This window comes from Stigmatopora nigra, chromosome 3, assembly GCF_051989575.1.
Source record: "Stigmatopora nigra isolate UIUO_SnigA chromosome 3, RoL_Snig_1.1, whole genome shotgun sequence".
Classification (NCBI taxonomy): domain Eukaryota; kingdom Metazoa; phylum Chordata; class Actinopteri; order Syngnathiformes; family Syngnathidae; genus Stigmatopora; species Stigmatopora nigra.
In genome coordinates this window covers 18,367,819-18,388,610 of record NC_135510.1, presented here as the reverse complement: position 1 = coordinate 18,388,610, position 20,792 = coordinate 18,367,819, and the positions used below count along the sequence as shown (strand labels likewise).

The following is a 20,792-nucleotide window of genomic DNA, read 5'->3' as shown; positions in this document are numbered from 1 at the left end:
AATAATAAATAAAAATAAAATACATGAATGAAAATTAATAATTTTATTTGTCATTTAAAAAAAAAAAGCATATAAGCAAAAAATATATAATTTAAAATAAAATAAATGGAAGGAAAAATCAATAATTTGATTTGTCTTCATTTAAAAAAAAACAGTATAATAAAAAAATTACATAATTCTCAAGACAATTATTGAGTTAATTCAAGCAACCATTCCATCTATAATTTAAAAAATAATAATTTAAAAAATTCTGAATAAGCTACACTCTAGCGACTACTGTTTATGTTATGCTACATTGAACTATGCTACGCTACGGCGATTATCTAGACTAATCCTATCCAAAACCCACTCTATTAGACTTTAAACTATAAAAAAGGTGGGAGGAGCCAACTCACCGGACCCAGAAAGGCGGCCACCATGGCGAGGACTCCAACCATCACGGAGAGGATAAGCCTTGTTCTTTGAAACCTCAGAATGGCTCGGACCAAAGAGGCCTTCTCCAGACCACACTTTGATACTTCCTCTTCCCACAGTCTTTGGAGCCTGAGGGGACAATTACAACAAATACAAATGTTTTTTTTCAATCCAATAGGGTGGAGGGTTGTAACAGATTTTATGTTACGAGCGCGTTGCCATGCAAAAAAAAATCTGTCTAATTTTAGTACTAATAAAAAACATTTGAGTACTATTAAAAAACATTTGAGTAATATTAAAAACCATTTGAGTACTATGAAAAACATTTTAGTACTGTTAAAAAACATTTTAGTACTATTAAAAACATTTTTGTACTATTAAAAACATTTTAGTACTGTTAAAAAACATTTTAGTACTATTAATAGACACTTTAGTACTATTGAAAACACTAGTACTATTAAAAACATTTTAGTACTGTTAAAAAACATTTTAGTACTATTAATAGACACTTTAGTACTATTGAAAACACTAGTACTATTAAAAACATTTTAGTACTATCAAAAACCATTTTAGTACTATCAAAAACCATTTTAGTACTATTAAAAACATTTGAGTACTGTTAAAAAACATTTTAGTACTATAAAAAACATTGGGGTACTTTTAAAAACATTTTAGTACTATTAAAAACCTTTTAGTAATAATAAAAAAAATAGTACTATTAAAACCACTTTAGCACTCTTAAAAACTATATTACTATTAAAAAACATTTTAGTATTATTAAAAATCATTTTAGTACTATTAAAAAACTATAGTAGTATTAGCATTATCTATTTTTTAGTACTATTAAACACATTTCAGTACTATCAAAAAACATTAGTACTATTCAATTTTTTTAGTACTATTAAAAAACATTGTCAGTACTATTAAAAAACTATAGTAGTATTAGTAGTATCTATTTTTTTAGTACTATTAAACACATTTTAGTACTATTAAAAAACATTTCAGTACTATTAAAAAACATTAGTACTATTCCATTTTTTTAGTACTATTAAAAAACAGTTTAGTACTATTCAATTTTTTTAGCACTATTAAAAAATATTTTAGTACTATTCAATTTTTTCAGTACTATTAAAAAACATTTTAGTACTATTCAATTTTTTTAGTACTATTAAAAAACATTGTCAGTACTATTAAAAAACTATAGTAGTATTAGTAGTATCTATTTTTTAGTACTATTAAACACATTTTAGTACTATTAAAAAACATTTCAGTACTATCAAAAAACATTAGTACTATTCCATTTTTTTAGTACTATTAAAAAACAGGTTAGTACTATTCAATTTTTTTAGCACTATTAAAAAATATTTTAGTACTATTCAATTTTTTCAGTACTATTAAAAAACATTTTAGTACTATTCAATTTTTTTAGCACTATGAAAAAATATTTTAGTACGATTCAATTTTTTTAGTACTATTAAAAAACATTTTAGTACTATTAAACCACTACTTATTTGTTACTTTATCAATAGATGGCAAACTAGAACAAATAAAAACATTTTTCCAATCCAATATCCTCTTTTAGGTGTTTTTTCATTGGGTTGGAACCAATTAATTAGTCTTTAGTTCATTCCTATGGGAAACATTGATTTGAGTTAAGAGTGCTCAAGCTCCCCAAACCTGTCCGTGCTTCCATCAGCCTCATCCAACGGTGACAAATTCAGTGAGTTGACATCCAGCCTATTCCGGAACATAGCCCACATCATGGAGGTCATCCACGTGAAGGTCGTAAAGGACAAGAACCCTGCATTGTCCATTGGGTGCCTCCTAGATAAAAAAAGCCAATTTACCCACACATTAACCCACATTTAAACAAAATAACAATCATAAGTTGAATTCACTGACTGTGACGAAGTCCAGCGGAAAGGTTTGAGGGTCTGAACACTCTGTTTGTACTTCCCAAACAGCGACGGGGTAGTTTTTCCGCCGCCATTGTGGGGATCCTGGATCTTAAAAGTCGGAAAAAGTGTTGGCTCACTCACGAAAGCACGGGAAACCAATGTTTGGAAGTGTGTGTGTGTACTTACACAAAAGACGGGTTTGTTTTTGTCCATGTCGTCATCTCCCGCCATGGCCTTGTCCTGTGGTCACACATGTAGCTTTTTTAAGTGAAAACAATGTCATAGTTGGAGACAAATTTGGGGCTAGATTGACTTTAAAAATGTGACAGATGGGCGGGGTCAACATAAGATAGGATACATATAAAAAAGTGCATCCGTTAACAGTACATATGAAGGATAAACAGGAAAAAAGGACTCAAGTATTAACATACTCATCACTCATCATTAAAGTAAAAAGTATAACGTACAAAGTCAAGTCAAAAAGGAATGTATTAATTAATATGAAAATTTCATTTAAATAAATATGGAGGGGCTGTAAAACACAAAAAAACAATAAGAGTGGACACAGCTACTGCCACTGTACTACTAAAAAATATTTCAGTACAATTAAACCACTAGTTATTTGTTACTCTGTTAATAGATGGCGAATTAGAACAAATAAAAATGTTTTTCTCATCCAATATCCTGTTTTTGATGTTTTTTTCAGAGGGTTGGGAACAAATTAATTAGTTTTTAGTTCATTCCTATGAAAAACCTTGATTTGAGTTATGAGTAAATCAATATACGAGCTCAGTCCTGGAACTCATTAAGCTCGTATCTCAAAGTACCACTCTACATACGTATACATAAATATACATTGGAACCAAATAATTAGTTTTTAGGTCATTCCTATGAGAAACAATGATTTGAGTTATGAGTAAATCAACATACGAGTTCAGTCCCGGAACTCATTAAGCTCGTATCTCAAATACCACTCTACATACATATACATTGGAACCAATTAATGTGTTTTTAGTTCATTCCTATGAGAAACCTTGATTTGAGTTACGAGTAAATCAACATACGAGCTCAGTCCCGGAACTCATTAAGCTCGTATCTCAAAGTACCACTCTACATACGTATACATAAATATACATTGGAATCAATTAATGTGTTTTTAGTTCATTCCTATGAGAAACATTGATTTGAGTTACGAGTAAATCAACAGACGAGCTCAGTCCCAGAACTCATTAAGCTCCTATCTCAAAGTACCACTCTACATACGTATACATTGGAACCAAATAATCAGTTTTTAGTTCATTCCTATGGGAAACCTTGATTTGAGTTACGAGTAAATCAACATACGAGCTCAGTCCCGGAACGCATGTAGCTCATATCTCGAGGTACCGCTGTAGTTTCTAAAGCTAGATGGAAAGAGTACCTGCTACCTTTGTTGATACATACATTTTTGTATTTGAAGACAGCCATTTTGTGTGAAAGTATTTAAAGATGACTTACCAGCAACAGGTGCGGCGTCAAGGACAGCTGGCGCAATCAAAGTGAGTCGACAGACTGAAAGTGCATTTTTTGGTCTCCTGCATTTGTTGCACAAGAAAACTCAAAGGTTACAATGACCAGAGGTGAGCACGTGCCTCACTTTTTTTTGCCCACCCCCACGCACACACACACACACACACACAAAAACACACAAAAACACACACACAGACAAACACGCAAAACACACAAAAACCAGGAAGCACGTCATAAAAATATTTGGGAATGTGTGCGCAGAAAATTAGGGGAGGAGGAAAATGATCAAAAATATTCTCCTAACATTCTCAAACTAAACTATTTGCTTTGAATTTTGATGAATATGTGCTTTAAAAATTTGGGCTTATTTAAAAATGTTTTTTTTTTTAAATATTGACTTGTACCTTTCGGATTTGGATGTTATTTTTATTTTATATATGTGTAGTCATTTTTTTCTACAATAAAAAAACTGTTCTTGTATAAAATTAAAATATACAAATTCTTGCTAAATTGCACGTAATTCAAAATACTCACCATTTTTTTTAACCATTCACATTGATAAAAAATAAATCCAATTTTGATGACCTTAATTCAATGTTCTAATTCTGAGGGAACATCACAAAACATCATAAAAAAGAAGGGTGTAAATAAATAAAAAATAATATTTTTTATTGTCCTAAAATATGATCATCCAATAGATGACCTAACAATTAAAAAAATAGGGAAGTTGGTTTTATCATTAGCATAACTAATGTCAAAACAAAATATTAAAAAGGACAAAAACAAAAAATATAAACACCAAAACCAGAATAAAAAAATCAAATTATTATTGAAATATAATGTATTATTATATTGCCCTGATGAATGTATGTCTTAAACGAGAATAAAATAAACATAAAACAAGAGAACTCTAAAAAAATATATGTTAAGAAGCAAAAAGCTGCATTAATTTTAGCTCAGAGCCACATGCGGCTTGTGAGCCACAAGCTAGCGCTGCAAGCATAAGAGAAATATTAACACTTAAACACAATGATTGCTATGTACATAATTTAACTATTTTGACCCTACTCCCACCCAACACCGCCCCCTAGAGTGTTGGAGGCCCTAGTTTGCGGCTAAGCCCCGCCCCCTTCCACCCAGAATTCCCAGCCCTGAACATACCGTATGAAACAGAAACTGGGCCTGCGTGATGGTGTCTTCTAAGTGTAGAAATCCAGGTCTTGAAGATCCCCTTTGTCCAATTTCTGCTCTTGGAAATCTTGGAGAAGGCCCCCTAGAGGAGGCTCCGGTAACTGCGTGTGGCCAAAAGGCGGTTGGATGCTGTCCGAGTCCCACAGAGTGTCCTTCTTGATTTGCTGGTTCTCTCTAGTGGCTGCCTGCCACACAATCTTTAGCTCCTCCTCCACCTCCCTAAAAGACATTTTTATTGGTCAATGTGTCATTCATCTTTATCATTGGTAGTCTAAAGTGGAGATGGACCCATAATGATTATTAAAAGTACTCATTTGCAGTAAATGTGTAGACATTGGTGTCAATATGATTGATTCTAGCCATATAACGTATTTTCTGTCATATAAGCCGCATTTTTCACTCAAAAGAATGATGACTGAATGGAAGGGGACGGCTTATATGCGCATAAATTAGACTTGACATGCACGAAACTGCATAACGGAAGACAAAGCGGCAAATACGGTCATTTATTTCAAAAAAGAGAAATTATAAACAGATAAAATGTTAAACAAAATGTATTTTGATGTCTATGGATGAAATTCAAGAAAAACAATAAACCATATCTTGCAAAAAACGTGAAAAATACGCTAACTTACCTAGAGATGACAAACTAAACTTTTACGGATACACTTCCTGGTTGTAGTGGTCACATGACTTACCTTTGGAATTTTTCTATGTGTAGGCAACTCTCTTTAGAATTTCTAATCATAAATCCATTCAAAAAGTATCTCAGAAATACCAAGTGTGATGATTCTTCTTAAGATTTTCCCTTTAAAGTAACACATTTGTACTCCTTATTAAAACCATCAATATGGAGTTGAAAATGGTCAATCAGGGGGCGGCTTAAATGCGAGAAATTATCAAATTCAACCATTTTGAGGCCAATTTAAGGGTGCGGCTTATACACGGAGGCAGCTAATATGCCAGAAAATAGGGTATTCATCAGTAAATATATTGGGGTTTTTCTTATAACTTAGGTTAATGTACGTTGCATGGTGCTCGGACGTTTGGTCGCCGGTCAATAGGTGACAGAGAGTTTACTGTTGAAGCCAGCTGTCAAAATTATATTCATAAGAGCGAGAGTTTAATATCTAAGTACAGTTTAATATCAAAGTACATTTGACTGAAGACCAAAAGAGCGGCTACCAAACGTCCAGTCACGACGTTGCATAACTCCCAATATTACAGAAAGAAAGAGCACAAATTTACATTGGTGGTGGCATGTGGGCGGGGCACTGATAGTCACCATAAATCAATTCCTAGATTAAATCTCAAAGACCCCTTCACGACCAACCATAAAAATCGGAAATACGAGTTCCGAGCACGAAACAAGCGGATCTGACTCTAAATTCCAAATAACCCAATTTCAAATACTTCTACACATAAAAAAAAAAATCATGCCAATAATTGTTCCATTCAAACGAATGCCAAAGCTAATCCTTGTTAGCATTAGCAAAACTACTTCCAAATCATCTGCATAATAATGAGTCTCCTTAATATTTTTTTAGCGAATGCATCAAAATAAAAGAATCTTCCACCCGCCCTTTTCTCCAAACTGCAGCAATCTTTCTCCCCCTTTTCTCTGCACCATTAGCTCCGCCCACTCCTCATCTGTTGCCTCTTACTCCTCCCCCTCCACCCCCCCCCCTCCTCTTCCTACCGTTTAGATTGCAGCAGCTTCTCCTCCGCCCGTTGCCTTTCTCCCAGCATCCTCTGCAGGTGGACCATCTCCCGGCGGTGTGAGGCCGCCTCCCCCGCCGCCGCCTCCTCCGCCGCCGCCAACCGGTTGGACGCCAACTTCCGATACACCTGAGACGGACGAGAGAGAGCCGAGAAAAACAAGATTTGTCGTCAAGGGGGGGCGCACGTGGAGTATGACGTCGCCCCGACGGCGCCAGTGAAGCGAGCCGAGGAGACGTAGCAACAGATGCGCCAGCCGGGGGCGCTCAAACAGGTGATGCGGATCAAATAAGTTGCCATTCAAAGGATGGATGATTTGTTATGATGTCAATTTGGAGGCAAAAACGCCATAACTGCGATCGTCTAATTAACGTCTTAAATCTCGTCTCAGTTCGCAGGGGAGCCGGAGAGAACCACCCCCCCCCCCCCCCTACGGAAAAAAACACCCACGGAACCCCCGCTAGGAAGATTTTGGAACGGTAAGTATTTCAATTTAAAAAGTTTCACTATTTCTTGTGTTTGTGTTCCAAATTGCAGGTGTAAACTCAGCTAAGAAGTCTATTAGGGAGTCTTTAAAACAGATATTAGCAAACTACGGCCCGCGGGCCACATCCGGACCCTTAGGTTTTTTAATCCGGCCCGCCGATGTTGTCCAAATAATATTTTTTTAAATTTATTTATTATTAGTAGTAGTAGTATTAGTATTATTATTATTTTTTTCCCCCGAGATGGCGCCGTCCCGCGGAAGCCAGTGGCAGTAGCTGTGTCCACTTTTATTTGTTTTTGGTGTTTTACAGCCCTTCCATCCTTTTTTAAATGTCATTTTAATATTTCTTAATACATTCCTTTGTACTTTATACTTTTTACTTTAATAATGAGTGATAATTATGTTAATATTTAAGTAATTTTGTTCTGTTTATGTTTCATATGTACTGTTAACGGATGCACTTTTTTATATGTATCCTATCTTGTGCTGACCCCGCCCATCTGTCACATTTTTAAAGTCACATTTTTTAAGTTTTCCCACCCCTGAGCTAGACGATGACAATAAGCAAGATGTTAGAAGGTGCTTAGCATATATAGCCTTCATCAGATGTAGAGAACCTATGGCTCGGGAGCCGCATGTGGCTCTTTTGATAAGTGCATCTGGCTCTTTGCTAACCTGTGAACTAAAATATAGAAACCACTAGTGACAGAACTGAGATAGTACATTTAGAAAATCCGCAAAGCTCTCAGTCCGCGATAGCTGAAGCGCCAAGTAGCGAGGGAACACTGTACTACAAAAATTTAAAAGCAAACTGATTCTCACTACCCATTCCCTGTCTTCTTCAGATCCCAACCTGGAAGATGAACGTCTCTCGGGTAGAGTCAGACGAAAAAGACGCCTCTACCAAGGAAGAACTGGACTGTAAAATCTGCTACCAGCGCTACAACGCGCAACAACGTCGTCCAAAACTCTTGGACTGCCTCCATCGGGTTTGTGGACGATGCCTACTCAAGATTCTCTACGCGGCAGATGGCACGGGTCTCATTTCCTGTCCATTTTGCCGCCATCAAACCCACGTTGGCGAGTCTGGGGTATCCGCCTTGCCCGATGACGCCAATCTTATGAACCGCCTGACTCCGAGTGACAAGTTTTGGAACTCAGACTACAATCGGGAAGTGATTCTCTCTCCCAAGAGTTTGTTTTCCGGGAGTCCGTCTCGGGATTCGCCAAATTGTCTCTTCATTACCATCGTGGAAGTCCAGAGGGACGGCAACTCAGAAACGGAGCGTAACGCCGAATCGCTGTTGGCGGGTTCGGATCGGGACTCGTTGAGTAAATTGTGTAATCATATCCCGCGTATTGTAGTTTGGTTGTTGGGTTTTTTGTACTTTGGATCGCTTCCATTGGGGATTTACTTGCTGGTGATTCAGAGGGTGAGTCTTGGGATTATTTGCGTCAGTTTGGTGCCATCTAGTTTGACTGTGTGTTTGGTTTATGGGTTTTGTCAGTGTTTGTGCCAGGGGGTGTGCGACTGTTCTTCTAGGGGTTGAACGGCTATTCGTCAAGACCGATGGCGGAAACGGGGACGTAGATTGGTCCGAAATTTAGAGGCTGTTATATTCGTGGTACGAAAATAGTACGTACGAAAAGGAACCCAAATGCATTGTGTTATCTCATAGACGTCAAAATAAATGTTGTTTGTCATTTTATCTGTTTGTCTTTTCTCTGATTTTAAATAAATGACCACATTGGCCGAATTGTCTTGTGTTAAGGCAGGGGTAGGGAACTTATGGCTGGGGAGCCACATGTGGCTCTTTATGATGGGCGTATATGGCTCTGAAAATATGGAAACTAGTGGTGAGAGAGCTGAGTTGTGAATGCACCAATAGGAAGGTCAGGTTGGGACTGTGTCATTGATTTCATTGATACTCATTGATACTTATTGATATTGATTAGTAACAGCGTAACAACGTTGTCAAAGGGATTCAGAGACTTAATGTACTTTAAAAGTGATAAAATGACTGTAACATTTTATGTATTTTGACTTTTGAATTGTGAGTATGGCTGAGTAAGGAGTATCATTTGAAAAAGGGATTGTTTATGGCTCTCTCTTTCAAAAAGGGTCCCCTGACCTCTGCATTATGGTGTCGTAGCGGTATGGCGTGATGGCGTTATAGCGTCGTGGCATCATGGCGTTTTAGTGTCATGTCGTTATAGCGTTATAGCGGCATGGCGTTATGGCGTCATGGTGTTATGATTTCATGGTGTTATAGTGTCATGGCGTTATAGCATTATGGCGTCATGGTGTTATGATGTCATGGCGTTATGTTGTCATGGCGTCATACCGTTATGGCGTCATGGCGTTATCACGTCACAGTGTTATGATGTCATGGCGTTACGGAGTCATGCCGTTATAGTGTCATGGCGTTATAGCGTTATGGCGTCATGGTGTTATGATGTCATGGGGTTATGATGTCATGGCGTTATGGCATCATGGCGTTATGGTGTTATGATGTCATGGCGTTATGATGTCATGGTGTCATGGCGTCATGCCATTTTATTGTTCTTAGCTTGCAGTTTCGAGCATGTCGTCTTTTTATGCACACATAAGCCGTACCCTCGATTCAGTCATTTTTTTGTCCAACAAATGCGGCTTATGCGAGTAAATACGATAGTTATTTTATAATCGGGAAAAATAGCTTTGCCATACAAGTAAATTGACATACAAGCTCTGCCCCTGATCACATCAACCTCAAATCTCAAGGTATTACAATTAGGTGCTTGGGCTTTCCACTTTTTCAGTAAACAAACATATCACTTGTCTCTGTCCACGTCCTTTCAACTAATGTGTCCCACACGCTAATGGGTCTCCAAGGCAGCGACCAATCACAGTCTCTGTCCAGGCAATAATGATGTCTGTGTGGCTAAGTGGCACTTAGCTAACCTTGAAATATTCTAGTTTAGCAACTTCCAAACCACAAAAAACAATCATTGTAGTTTCAAGTTTGATTGTGGAAGGCGCCATTATGTAAATAACACTTATTAGTGGACAAGTGCAAGCCTAATTGTGCACTAATGGCAGGCAAGTGCTCCTTAATTGGAGTCGAAATAACGCTTGAATAAAAACAGCTCCGGTTTTCTGTCAGTACCGAGATTGTGTTTATTTATGTTTTTATTTATTAACTTATTTCTTACCTATTTATTTATGTCTAACATGTCTTTTCCTGTGTCTGCATTCTCACCTTCTGGCTACTGTGACAATGAAATTTCCTCAATACGGGGATGAATAAAGTTATCTAATTCAATCATTAAACTGAGTCATAGAAGGAAAGGTAAGTATCTAGGTCAGGTGTGGGCAAAATACGGCCTGCGGGCCACATCTGGTCCGTGAGGTGTTTTAATCTGGCCCATCGACATTGTCCAAATAATTGTATATTTGTATTTTTTTTTTTTATTTAAAAAAAATATATATATATATATATATATATATATATATATATATATATATATATATATTTATATATATTTTTTTTTAATAAAAAAAAAAAATACAAATATACAATTATTTGGACAATATATATATATATATATATATATATATATATATATATATATATATATATATATATATATATATATATATATATATATATATATATATATATATATATATATATATATATATATATATATATATATATATATATATATATATATATATATATATATATATATATATATATGTATATATTTATTTTTGTAATTTTTTAAAATTATTATTCTTTTTTCCAAGATGGCGCCGTCACGCGGAAACCAGTGTTAGTAGCTCTGTCCACTCTTTTTTGTTTTTGGTGTTTTACAGCCTCTCTATCTTTTTTTTAAATGACATTTTAATATTTCTTAATACATTACTTTTTAGTTTATTCTGTACTTTATACTTTTTACTTTAATGATGAGTGATGAGTATGTTAATACTTCAGCCCTTTTTTTCTGTTCATGTTTCATATGTACTGTTAACAGATGCACTTTTTTATATGTATCCTATCTTATGCTGAGCCCGCCCATCTGTCACATTTTCCTCAAGTTTCAACTTCGACTTACCTTTACTCGCTCTTGCAGTTGCCCAAACCGGACGGTGCCGTTTAAAAGGTTGCCGATGAATCCCTGCTTCTCCTGCTGGAGCGTGGAAGTCTGCGGAAGAAAAATGGGTCATGTCGGATTCGGTGGACGATGAATGGATGGCAAACTGTGAGAGAACTAATCAATATGGCCGCCTGAACACAAGTAGTAGTAAATTTAGAAAATTGGATGGCTGTTTCTAAAGAAATGTGCAGTTATCCCTCAAATATTGCGGTTAATGTAGACCAAACATGGCCGTGAAAATTGAAAAATCGCCAAGTAGGGTCACCACTATTAAAAATAAATAAATGTTTTTTTTTAATTTCACTGGTGGGTCCCAGTGGCAAGAGTGGCTTCTGCATATGAGTTTTTTTCCCATAGATTTTCATATTTTTATGAATTTAAAAAAAAAAAGAAAATTACATTTTTAAGTTTATAAAATGTAAAAATCCAACTGAAACTCATAATTGGAAGCCACTTTTGCTACTAGGACTTAGCACTAAAGCTAAAAAAAAAATACATAAAAATAATAAATAGCAGAAAAAATTGTGTAGTAGTGAAGTTGTGATAATCGAGGGATGACTGTAGTTGTTTGTGACCAAAACCTGGATTGACTGTACAAGTGTATGTTGCCGTAAAAATAGTGAACATTGATCTGCACCAAAAACAAAATGATTTTCTCCAAGATAAAAGAGACATCCTTGTAAATGATTGCAGTACTTTATCTCAGTCTTTACAAAGGTGACATCATAAAATTTGTACAGTAGTAATTTAACAAGATATTCAACAGGACATACATAACATGCGCTTGCACGTGTTCTTTACGTCAATCTACCTGAGTCATTAATTATTTTTTTACTTTCATTTTAAGGGTAGGTACCATTTTGGGTCATTTCCTATTCATTTTAAGGGACTTTTTGGGAGCCAATAAATGAAATGAATGCCCTATAAGGGTAAAATTATAAATGTTATAAATGTGTACCATTTGCAAAAGTTGATCCCGTTCCTCCGTGATGCGATCCGCCACCGAAACCACAGTGTCCAGGTAAGTACGCGTCTTGCCCTCTTTCAACAAGCATTCGTCTTTCTGACGCTTCAGCGTACTCAAACGTCTTTTCATCTTCCTGGGATTGGCAGGAGTACAAAGCAGGAGGATTTTTTTTTTATTTTTTATATACCATATTTTCTCGACAATAAGGCGCACTTAAAAGTCTTAAATTTTCTCCAAAATAGACAGTGCGCCTTATAATCCAGTGCGCCTTATATATGGAAAAAACAGAAAACCAAAAAACGAAAAACCACCACTGTCGGATATTAAAAAAAACACAAACGCCTGAACGGAAACAATACTGTTAAATATGCAGATGCCATCTTAGTTTACAACATATTCCATCATATAGCTCCTCTTGCACTGCAAGATTTTATACAAAAAAATCCAAAACATCAACAATGGCTGGCTCTAGAGGTGACTGTGTAGTGAGTGAGTGCTTCATACCTGGAAGTCAATAGCAATTACCCTATTTTCACCACTATAAGGCGCACTTAAGTCTTACATTTTCTCCAAAATAGACAGTGCGCCTTATAATACAGTGCGCCTTATATATGGAAAAAATTTCATTAATTGAGGGTGCGCCTTATAATGCGGTGCGCCTTAGTCGTGAAAATACGGTAGATGTAAGTATAGTAAGCTTCAGCGTGGATTTTCACATTTTTATGAACTTTAAAAAATATATACATATATAATTTTTAAAATACTTCAGTGCTGAGTTCTAGTAGCAAGCGGAGAAAAGAGGAGTGGCTTCCACTTGCGAGTTTCTGATAGATTTTATGAACTTACAAAAAACTAATTTCCCCAGAAAAAAAACGCAATGTAGTGAAGCCGTGATATTGAAGGGATTACTGTAACAAGTTTACCTATTGGTCTGTCCACTCCTCTCCAATTCTCCCCGAAGCCGTTCCACGGCGGCCATCAACTGGGCTTTTTCCGCATGCAAACTTTGATTTTCATGGAGGAGAAGTTCTGCCTGGTCCGCCTTGCTTCTGGTTAGGCTCTGTTCCTGCGTCAGCTCCCTACAAAGCATGACGATAAACAGGATATGGCTTCAAAATGTTGTTTTTCTACACTCTAACCACCAACAACTTGAAATGTTTAAGGTTATATAATGATCCAAAAATTGTACATTAAAAAGGGTGTATTTTTTATGGATTGGCTGCCTATCTAAGCCAAAAAGTTCATACCAAAAAAAATCTACAAAACATTTTCGAAACCCGATTTATTTATTTTACTAAATCCTGTTCCTTTGACCTGCAACAATTCAACATTTTGTGCATTTTTTAGCTAATGCGACTTATTTTCTGAAAAATATGGTTTGATCACATAAATATTTTGCAAGGTTGTCATGTGGGTCCACTTATAATAAAGTGCATTAGCACCGTGTAATATTTTGAGGGCAAACTACATGAATTGAAGCTCTACCGCCTGAGTTTTCCGGCGATGCTGCAGTGCTCCTCCCAGGTGACGGCGTCCTTGAGGCCAGCCCGGAGAGCGATTGCTTCCTTTTGGCTTTGACTTGCCTCCTTCCGATACTTTTCCACGTCCTCCTGCAAACGCTGGTTCTCATTCTCCAGGAGCATCAATTGCTTGGTCACCCGGGACACTGTTTAAGGGGATAGAAGTTGACGCAAAGATGTCCAAAATGAGACAGAGTCCCTCAAGTTCTACTTCTAAATTGAAAAACAAAATGTACCTTCAGAGAGGCGCTTGCCGTTTTCGCTTTTGTTTTTAGAATTCAGCTCTTCCAGCTGCTCAATCAGTTCTTGATTTTCCTTTAGGACCAGTAAGGCCTGCTGCTGAATTTTCTGGCTTCACAAAAACACATTTTTTACCGTGACCGGACGTTTGGTCGCTGGTCTTTTGGTCGCCTGTCAAATGTACTTGGATATTAAACAGTACTTGGATTTTAAACAGTACTTGGATTTTAAACAGTACTTGGATTTTAAACAGTACTTGGATTTTAAACAGTACTCGGATTTTAAACAGTACTCGGATTTTAAACAGTACTCGGATTTTAAACAGTACTCGGATATTAAACAGTACTCGGATATTAAACAGTACTCGGATATTAAACAGTACTCAGATATTAAACAGTACTCAGATATTAAACAGTACTCAGATATTAAACAGTACTCAGATATTAAACAGTACTCAGATATTAAACAGTACTCAGATATTAAACAGTACTCAGATATTAAACAGTACTCAGATATTAAACAGTACTCAGATATTAAACAGTACTCAGATATTAAACAATACTTAGATATTAAACAGTACTTAGACATTAAAACACTACCTAGATATTAAACAGTACTTCGATATTAAACAGTACTTCGATATTAAACAGTACTTCGATAATAAACAGTACTTCGATAATAAACAGTACTTCGATATTAAACAGTACTTCGATATTAAACAGTACTTCGATAATAAACAGTACTTCGATAATAAACAGTACTTCGATAATAAACAGTACTTAGAAATGAAACAGTACTTCGATGATAAACAGTACTTCGATGATAAACAGTACTTCGATGATAAACAGTACTTAGATATTAAACTCTCTCTTTTAGATATTAAACTCTCTCCCATGAATATAATTTTGAGAGTTGGCTTCAACAGTAAACTGTCACCATTTGACCGTCGACCAAACGTCCGAGCACCATTTTTATAGGTTATTTTGTAAAGAACAGCTCATGAAAAAGTAATCTTTGTGTCTCATCTTTACCATTCCTCCTTGCTGAGGTCTTCAGTTTCCTCAGCTATTAAACGGCGACACCGTTCATTTTCTTTCAGCACCTCCTCCACTTGCACCCGAAGCTTTTTGACTTCCTCCTGAGGTGACCAATCATATCTTTTTTTTTAATATCATTTAGCCTCAATGTTCGGGTAGGGTCGTCTTCTTACCTCGGCGGCGCGTAGAAGAGCGTCTTTTTCATTTAACATGTCATCGTAGGCCAACATTAGTGGAGATAGATGCTTCATGTCCAACTGTGTCACAAATAATTACAAAAAAAAAACATTAAAAACAAAATTATTTGTCTTTTGTGCAAATTATACATTCGAATTACCGTATTTTCATGACTATAAGGGGCACCCTCAATGAATGACATTTTTTTCCATATATAAGGCGCACTGGATTATAAGGCGCACTGTCTATTTTGGAGAAAATTTAAGACTTTTACGTGCGCCTTATAGTCGTGAAAATATGGTATACATTTTATTTTTTTATTTAAACTTGCATGATATGTTGGTAGTAATATGAAAGCAAAAAGGTGATGGAATTTTGGAGTAATGAGGTTAAAGGTCATAATAATAATAAATTGCAGGTCATAGGTCAGGAAAGTAAATTGCAACAGTTCAAGAATAAACAATGTTAATTTATTTATTTATTCAAAATTGCATGATATGTTGTTAGTAATATGAAACCAAAAAGGTGATGGAATTTTGGGGTAATGATGTCAAAGGTCAGAAAAGTAAATTGCAGGTCAAAAGGTCAGAAAAGTACATTGCAACACTTCAAACTAAGTTTTTTTTTAACATGCATGATATGTTGGCAGTAATATGAAACCAAAAATGTGCAAGAATTTTGGGGCACTAAGGCCAAAGGTCAGAAAAGTAATTTGCAAGTCAAATGTCAGAAAAGTAAATTGCAACAGTACAGAAACAAAAGTTTTTTTTGCGTTGTGTTGCTCACATTTGCTACTTACCAGCCATGGAGGAGGAGAAGCCATCTTGGGGAAACTGCTTAATTTGGAGATCTGCAACATACATCATAACAAGACACTAGTACTGATGCTCTACTAAAACGACTAACAGACTTGAATAAAAATGTAAGAAACACTCAAAATGAGAAGGACTCCAACCTCCTGCTTGCTGAGGGGCCTGTATTTAGTCTGGTAGGCACTGAGTTCTACACTCAGACGATGGACATTTTGTTTGAGAGCGTCGTTTTCATCCACCAGCTCTTGTGCTTGCTTTCTTACGTCCCTTAGCTCGGCTAATGTGCCTGGAAGAGAGACCAAATATAGTCGTACCTCTACTTACAACATCAATTGGGTACACAACTTTTTTGGGAACTTGAACATTTTGTAAGTAGAAGTGTACTTTATATGTAAATTCTCTAATTTGTTCTACGATCCTCACACAACTGACTTTTATTTGGGGAAAAAGTGTCAAATTTATCATTAATTTTGTAAGTAGAAGTGTACTTTATATGTAAATTCTTTAATTTTTTCTACGGTCCTCACATAACTGACTTTTATTTGGGAAAAAAGTGTCATATTCCTCATTAATTTTGTAAGTAAAAGTGTACTTTATATGTAAATTCTTTCATTTGTTCTACGGTCCTCACATAACGGACTTTTATTTGGGAAAAAGTGTCATATTCCTCATTAATTTTGTAAGTAGAAGTGTACTTTATATGTAAATTCTTTAATTTTTCCTACGGTCCTCACACAACTGACTTTTATTTGATAAAAAGTGTCAAATTGCTCATTAATTTTGTAAGTAGAAGTGTACTTTATATGAAAATTCTTTAATTTTTTCTACGGCCTTCACAAAACTGACTTTTGTTTGGGGAAAAAGTGTCAAATTGATGATTAATTTTGTAAGTAGAAGTGTACTTTATATGTAAATTCTTTAATTTGTTCTACGGTCCTTACACAACTGACTTTTATTTTGGGAAAATGTGTTAAATTGATGATTATTATTACCTGAAGGTGAGGTTTTGATTGGCGGGTGTCGAGCACGTCTGACTTCTTGTTCTATTTGATGCAGCTTTTCCTCCAATAAGGTGTTCTTGTCCTTCAGCGCCTTCACTTCTTTTTGATCCTTGGTTATGACACTGACCTCATGAGATTTGGATTGGCTGGTTGCTGAACATTAGATGAAATTACTTATTACTATGGGAAATAGGAAGAACAAAATAAGAGATTTTGATTTTTAATGCTCACCTGACATATCGTCTTTATTATTTATAGAGTCTTTCTTCTTCGGTTTCTTCTTTTTGTTGGCTTTGGGGGGGTCCATCGTATTTTTGGAGAGGAATTCTGACAAAACAAAAGTTCCATTTATATTAGAAATGCAATATAATCAAGTAGAAAGTTACAATTGGAGAGCATATAAATGTCCACAAGGGGCAGTGTCCACATTGGAGAGTTTAATAATAATAAAGAGAGAGGTTTAAAAGTTGAAATAATATTAATTAGAAACCATATGAACTTATTTACTATGATAAATAGGGGTAACACTACATTTCCACTTATTCGCGGTGTTTGAAACTTTGCTGATTTTCCGTTTTTTTTCTCCGAAGTCATAGTGAAAGTTGAGGGACTACTGCAGAATTTTTTTCACAGTTTCCCCCGTTTTTCGCAGTTTTTGACACTACATTTTTCGGGTTTTTTCTTCAAATTTTGCAGGTTGCAGTGAAAGTCGGGGGACTACTGCCAATTTTTTTTCACAGTATTCCCCCATTTTTCACATTATTTGACACTGCAAATTTTTCGTAGTCGGGGGACTACAGTATATACATATTTTTTGTAATATGGGATTGACTGCCCCATACTTATGTGAAAAGTCCAGTAAACCGAGGCTTGATATGAAAAATAATAATTCTCTAATGGTTTTGAACTTATCAACCATTTTCTAGACCAACTTTTACCTGGAGAAGATTCCCTGCTTGTCAACGTCGGACTCGACCGGGGTGAACCTGTCTGGAAGACAATAGGAAAACATCTTGTAGCAAAATATCAATTCCAATAACTGTCAATTTTGTCAATGCCTCACCAAGTGTTTTAACGGCAAAAGTTCTTCGGCATCTGAACACTTCTTCTGCCCTCCTCGAGTTTGGAAATAATATTCTTCTTTTTCCATACCGCCTCCTTCATCTTCTTCCTGATGATGTCGCTCCTCTTCAGAGTTCTCGGGAGAGGACAGACGGAGACGAGTGACAAACCCTTGGCTGAGTAAGACCGAAAATGCAAGTTAGGCTGCGGAAAATCATTTTGAAAAACATTTACAGCGTAAATAACTATGCATGCAAAAAGTTGGCTACCGTGTGTAGGAAGTTGTGCCGATGTTGCTCTGAGAAATGAAGGAGTTTGATTGGTCGCTGTCAGAAAAAGCGCGATTACGGGCTGGGGGAAGCGCCCACGTCTGTCCAGTCAGCGATGAAGACAAAATGGCCGCTGCTAAGGCTGATCTGCAGATTATTCAAAATAAAAATAGGGAAAAAATGTGGTGGAGGAGTGGTTAGCGCGTCTCTTTTGGGAAAGAGGGTTCGATACCCAAGTCCAGAGATTCTTGTGTGGAGTTTGCATGTTTTCACCAGAATGAAGTGGGTTTTCTGTGGGTATTTTGACTTCCTCTTTTGTTTATTTTAAATTTTTTTCCTCAGTTTGTTTTCATTAATTGTATTTCTTTAAGGCACCTGAATAATACAGAAATCGTTGTAATATCATGGCTGCGATACCCAAAAAATTGCAAAATAGGGTCAATAACAATGTGCAATATCTTAGATTGTGCAATATTTTAGAATTTTCCTTGCCAGGATGTGACTTTTAATATTTTATATTACTTATTTCGGTTTTTTTTTTACTGGAAAAAACGCACTTTGTGGAGTAGCACCACCAAATTCTAATAACTACCTAGCAAGAGTGGGTTTCACATTTTTATGAACTTTAAAAAAAAAAAAAAAACATTTATTCAGCAAGCAGAAGGGGGCGTGGCTTCTACTGGAGATTTTCACATTTTTATGGCCTTAATTTTAAATAAATAGCAGGAAAAAATTGTGAAGTGAATTCGCGATAATCGCATACCTGTCAACCTCGAACCATTTGTGATCTTACCAAATTTTGTTTTCGCCCTTACATATATGTATAAATACATGGAAAATCTTACCACTTTACTTTTTTGTAAAAAATCACGAACAACAAGTAGAAAATGTATGTTTATGTGTTTATTGCTTTTCAAAGTTCCACTACAACAGCTTCCTACAAAAATTGTTCCAATACCTGGAATTGAATCAAACCTGCAAATTCATCTGTTCTTGTTTCCCACTCTTTTCTGTGTCTTCCATGCTGTTCTCTCTTTTTCTTTGGTGCTGGTTCAGCCAATTTCAAAGTCCTTTTCATTGAAGCCATTGTCAGATAAATCAACTTGTACCACGTGTAAGAGTGTATTCTTGACTTGTAAACAGACCAGAAACAGCTGATCAAATGAAAGTAAACATAAACAAGGGAACAGGAAACGGAAATCACATGGTGAAAGTGTTACAAAACGAAATGTTTATCATGATCTTTTTTTTTTAGCCAATCAGAGGCGCCGGTACATATATCACTTGGCAGACATGCGTTTCCGGGAAGAAACAATGGCGGATGGTGAAAAATGGCTAGAAAGTGCCTTAATTTATTTTTTTTTCTCAAAATCACCGTTTAGCGTACCATTTTCATGTGTACAGCGTACCAATATAAAAATGGGCTTTCAGTTGTACCAATTACGGCGAGAACGTACCAGTTGACAGGTATGTAATCGAGGGAATACTGCAATACTAAACACGGTGGTTACCAAGCTGGTGCGCAGCTTGCTGATTAGTTGATAATTTAATTCAGGTGTGTTGATGGAGATATGAGGAAAAAATGACTATATTGGGGCCTTTGAGAACCAGAAATGGACATTAAACATTCATTCAAATCACAAATGAATAAATATGACAGTACACAAGGACAGTAACTCATGAATATCCTTCTATAATTGAGTATAGCGTGAATAAAAGAGGGAAAGCAGGCTTAAGAGTTGGGAAAACACGGAAAGGGATACAAAAAAGGAAAGAGAATAGGGTATAAATGAGGTTTTGTGGAGTCGGTTGGTGTACCTGGGTCTTTCGGGTGAGGGGTCAGGACTACGCGGGGGTGGGGTACGGGGTACAGCCGCTTTGGGGGCGATGGAGGCGGCAGGGATCAAACCATGCGCGATATGTTTCTACACACAGACATAAAATGTGAGGGAGGCAAAGGCGACAAAACTAAAATGTTGGTTCGTGTGGTGGAGTTGTCATGTTAAAATTGTAAAGTTTAAAAGTATAAAATGAAAATTTAAGGGGTAACACTCACAAATTGTTTGTCTCTGTCCCTCCAGAAGTTGAGCTTCAACATGGCGGATGGTCCGTTTCTTCGAAGTTTCTCGAATTTAAGGCAAAGCTTCGGCGGTTGGTGGACCTGCTGTAAAGTGCGGAGAGACTGTAGATGTCGTTTTATTTCGAGTTTATTTCGGTTATTCTCGGTTTTTAGGGCAGTAATGTCCGCTCCTCCGTCAGGTGGCTACTTGTAGCGAGGTAGCTTCCGCGTTTCGAGACGCGTTGTTGGCAAATCGCACTTCGCTTCATCGGCTGGTGTGATTGGCT

At 36.3% G+C, this 20,792-nt stretch overlaps 3 protein-coding genes across 3 annotated transcripts in view; 1 reads left to right on the top strand and 2 right to left on the bottom strand.

Moving 5' to 3' along the window:
* The window catches only part of LOC144194525 (ATP-binding cassette sub-family C member 12-like), a 20,261-nt gene extending 16,360 nt beyond the window's left edge, over positions 1-3,901 (bottom strand). The window contains exons 1-5 of the mRNA XM_077713647.1: positions 3,810-3,901; positions 2,499-2,552; positions 2,317-2,420; positions 2,092-2,238; positions 396-543 (exon numbers count right to left, since the gene is read on the bottom strand). Of these exons, the coding sequence (XP_077569773.1) occupies positions 396-543; positions 2,092-2,238; positions 2,317-2,420; positions 2,499-2,543 (444 nt within the window). The 5' untranslated portion in view covers positions 2,544-2,552; positions 3,810-3,901. The remainder of the gene's footprint in view (positions 1-395; positions 544-2,091; positions 2,239-2,316; positions 2,421-2,498; positions 2,553-3,809) is intronic.
* A 983-nt stretch (positions 3,902-4,884) lies between these two features.
* Positions 4,885-20,740, bottom strand: cep89 (centrosomal protein 89). The gene is made up of 18 exons (XM_077714159.1): positions 20,503-20,740; positions 20,265-20,371; positions 18,447-18,593; positions 18,179-18,353; positions 18,054-18,105; positions 17,347-17,442; positions 17,107-17,268; positions 16,258-16,400; positions 16,102-16,152; positions 15,299-15,382; positions 15,120-15,226; positions 14,085-14,200; positions 13,814-13,994; positions 13,252-13,407; positions 12,320-12,461; positions 11,320-11,409; positions 6,712-6,860; positions 4,885-5,231 (listed from the first exon to the last, which is right to left on the bottom strand). Exons 1-18 carry the CDS (start codon positions 20,542-20,544, stop codon positions 5,021-5,023), a joined length of 2,211 nt encoding a protein of 736 aa, XP_077570285.1. The 5' UTR covers positions 20,545-20,740; the 3' UTR covers positions 4,885-5,020.
* On the top strand, positions 7,120-8,927 carry LOC144194829 (E3 ubiquitin-protein ligase RNF182). The gene is made up of 2 exons (XM_077714158.1): positions 7,120-7,210; positions 8,064-8,927. The coding sequence occupies exon 2, from the start codon at positions 8,079-8,081 to the stop codon at positions 8,766-8,768; it is 690 nt and encodes a 229-aa protein (XP_077570284.1). The 5' UTR covers positions 7,120-7,210; positions 8,064-8,078; the 3' UTR covers positions 8,769-8,927.
* Positions 20,741-20,792: the final 52 nt, after the last annotated feature.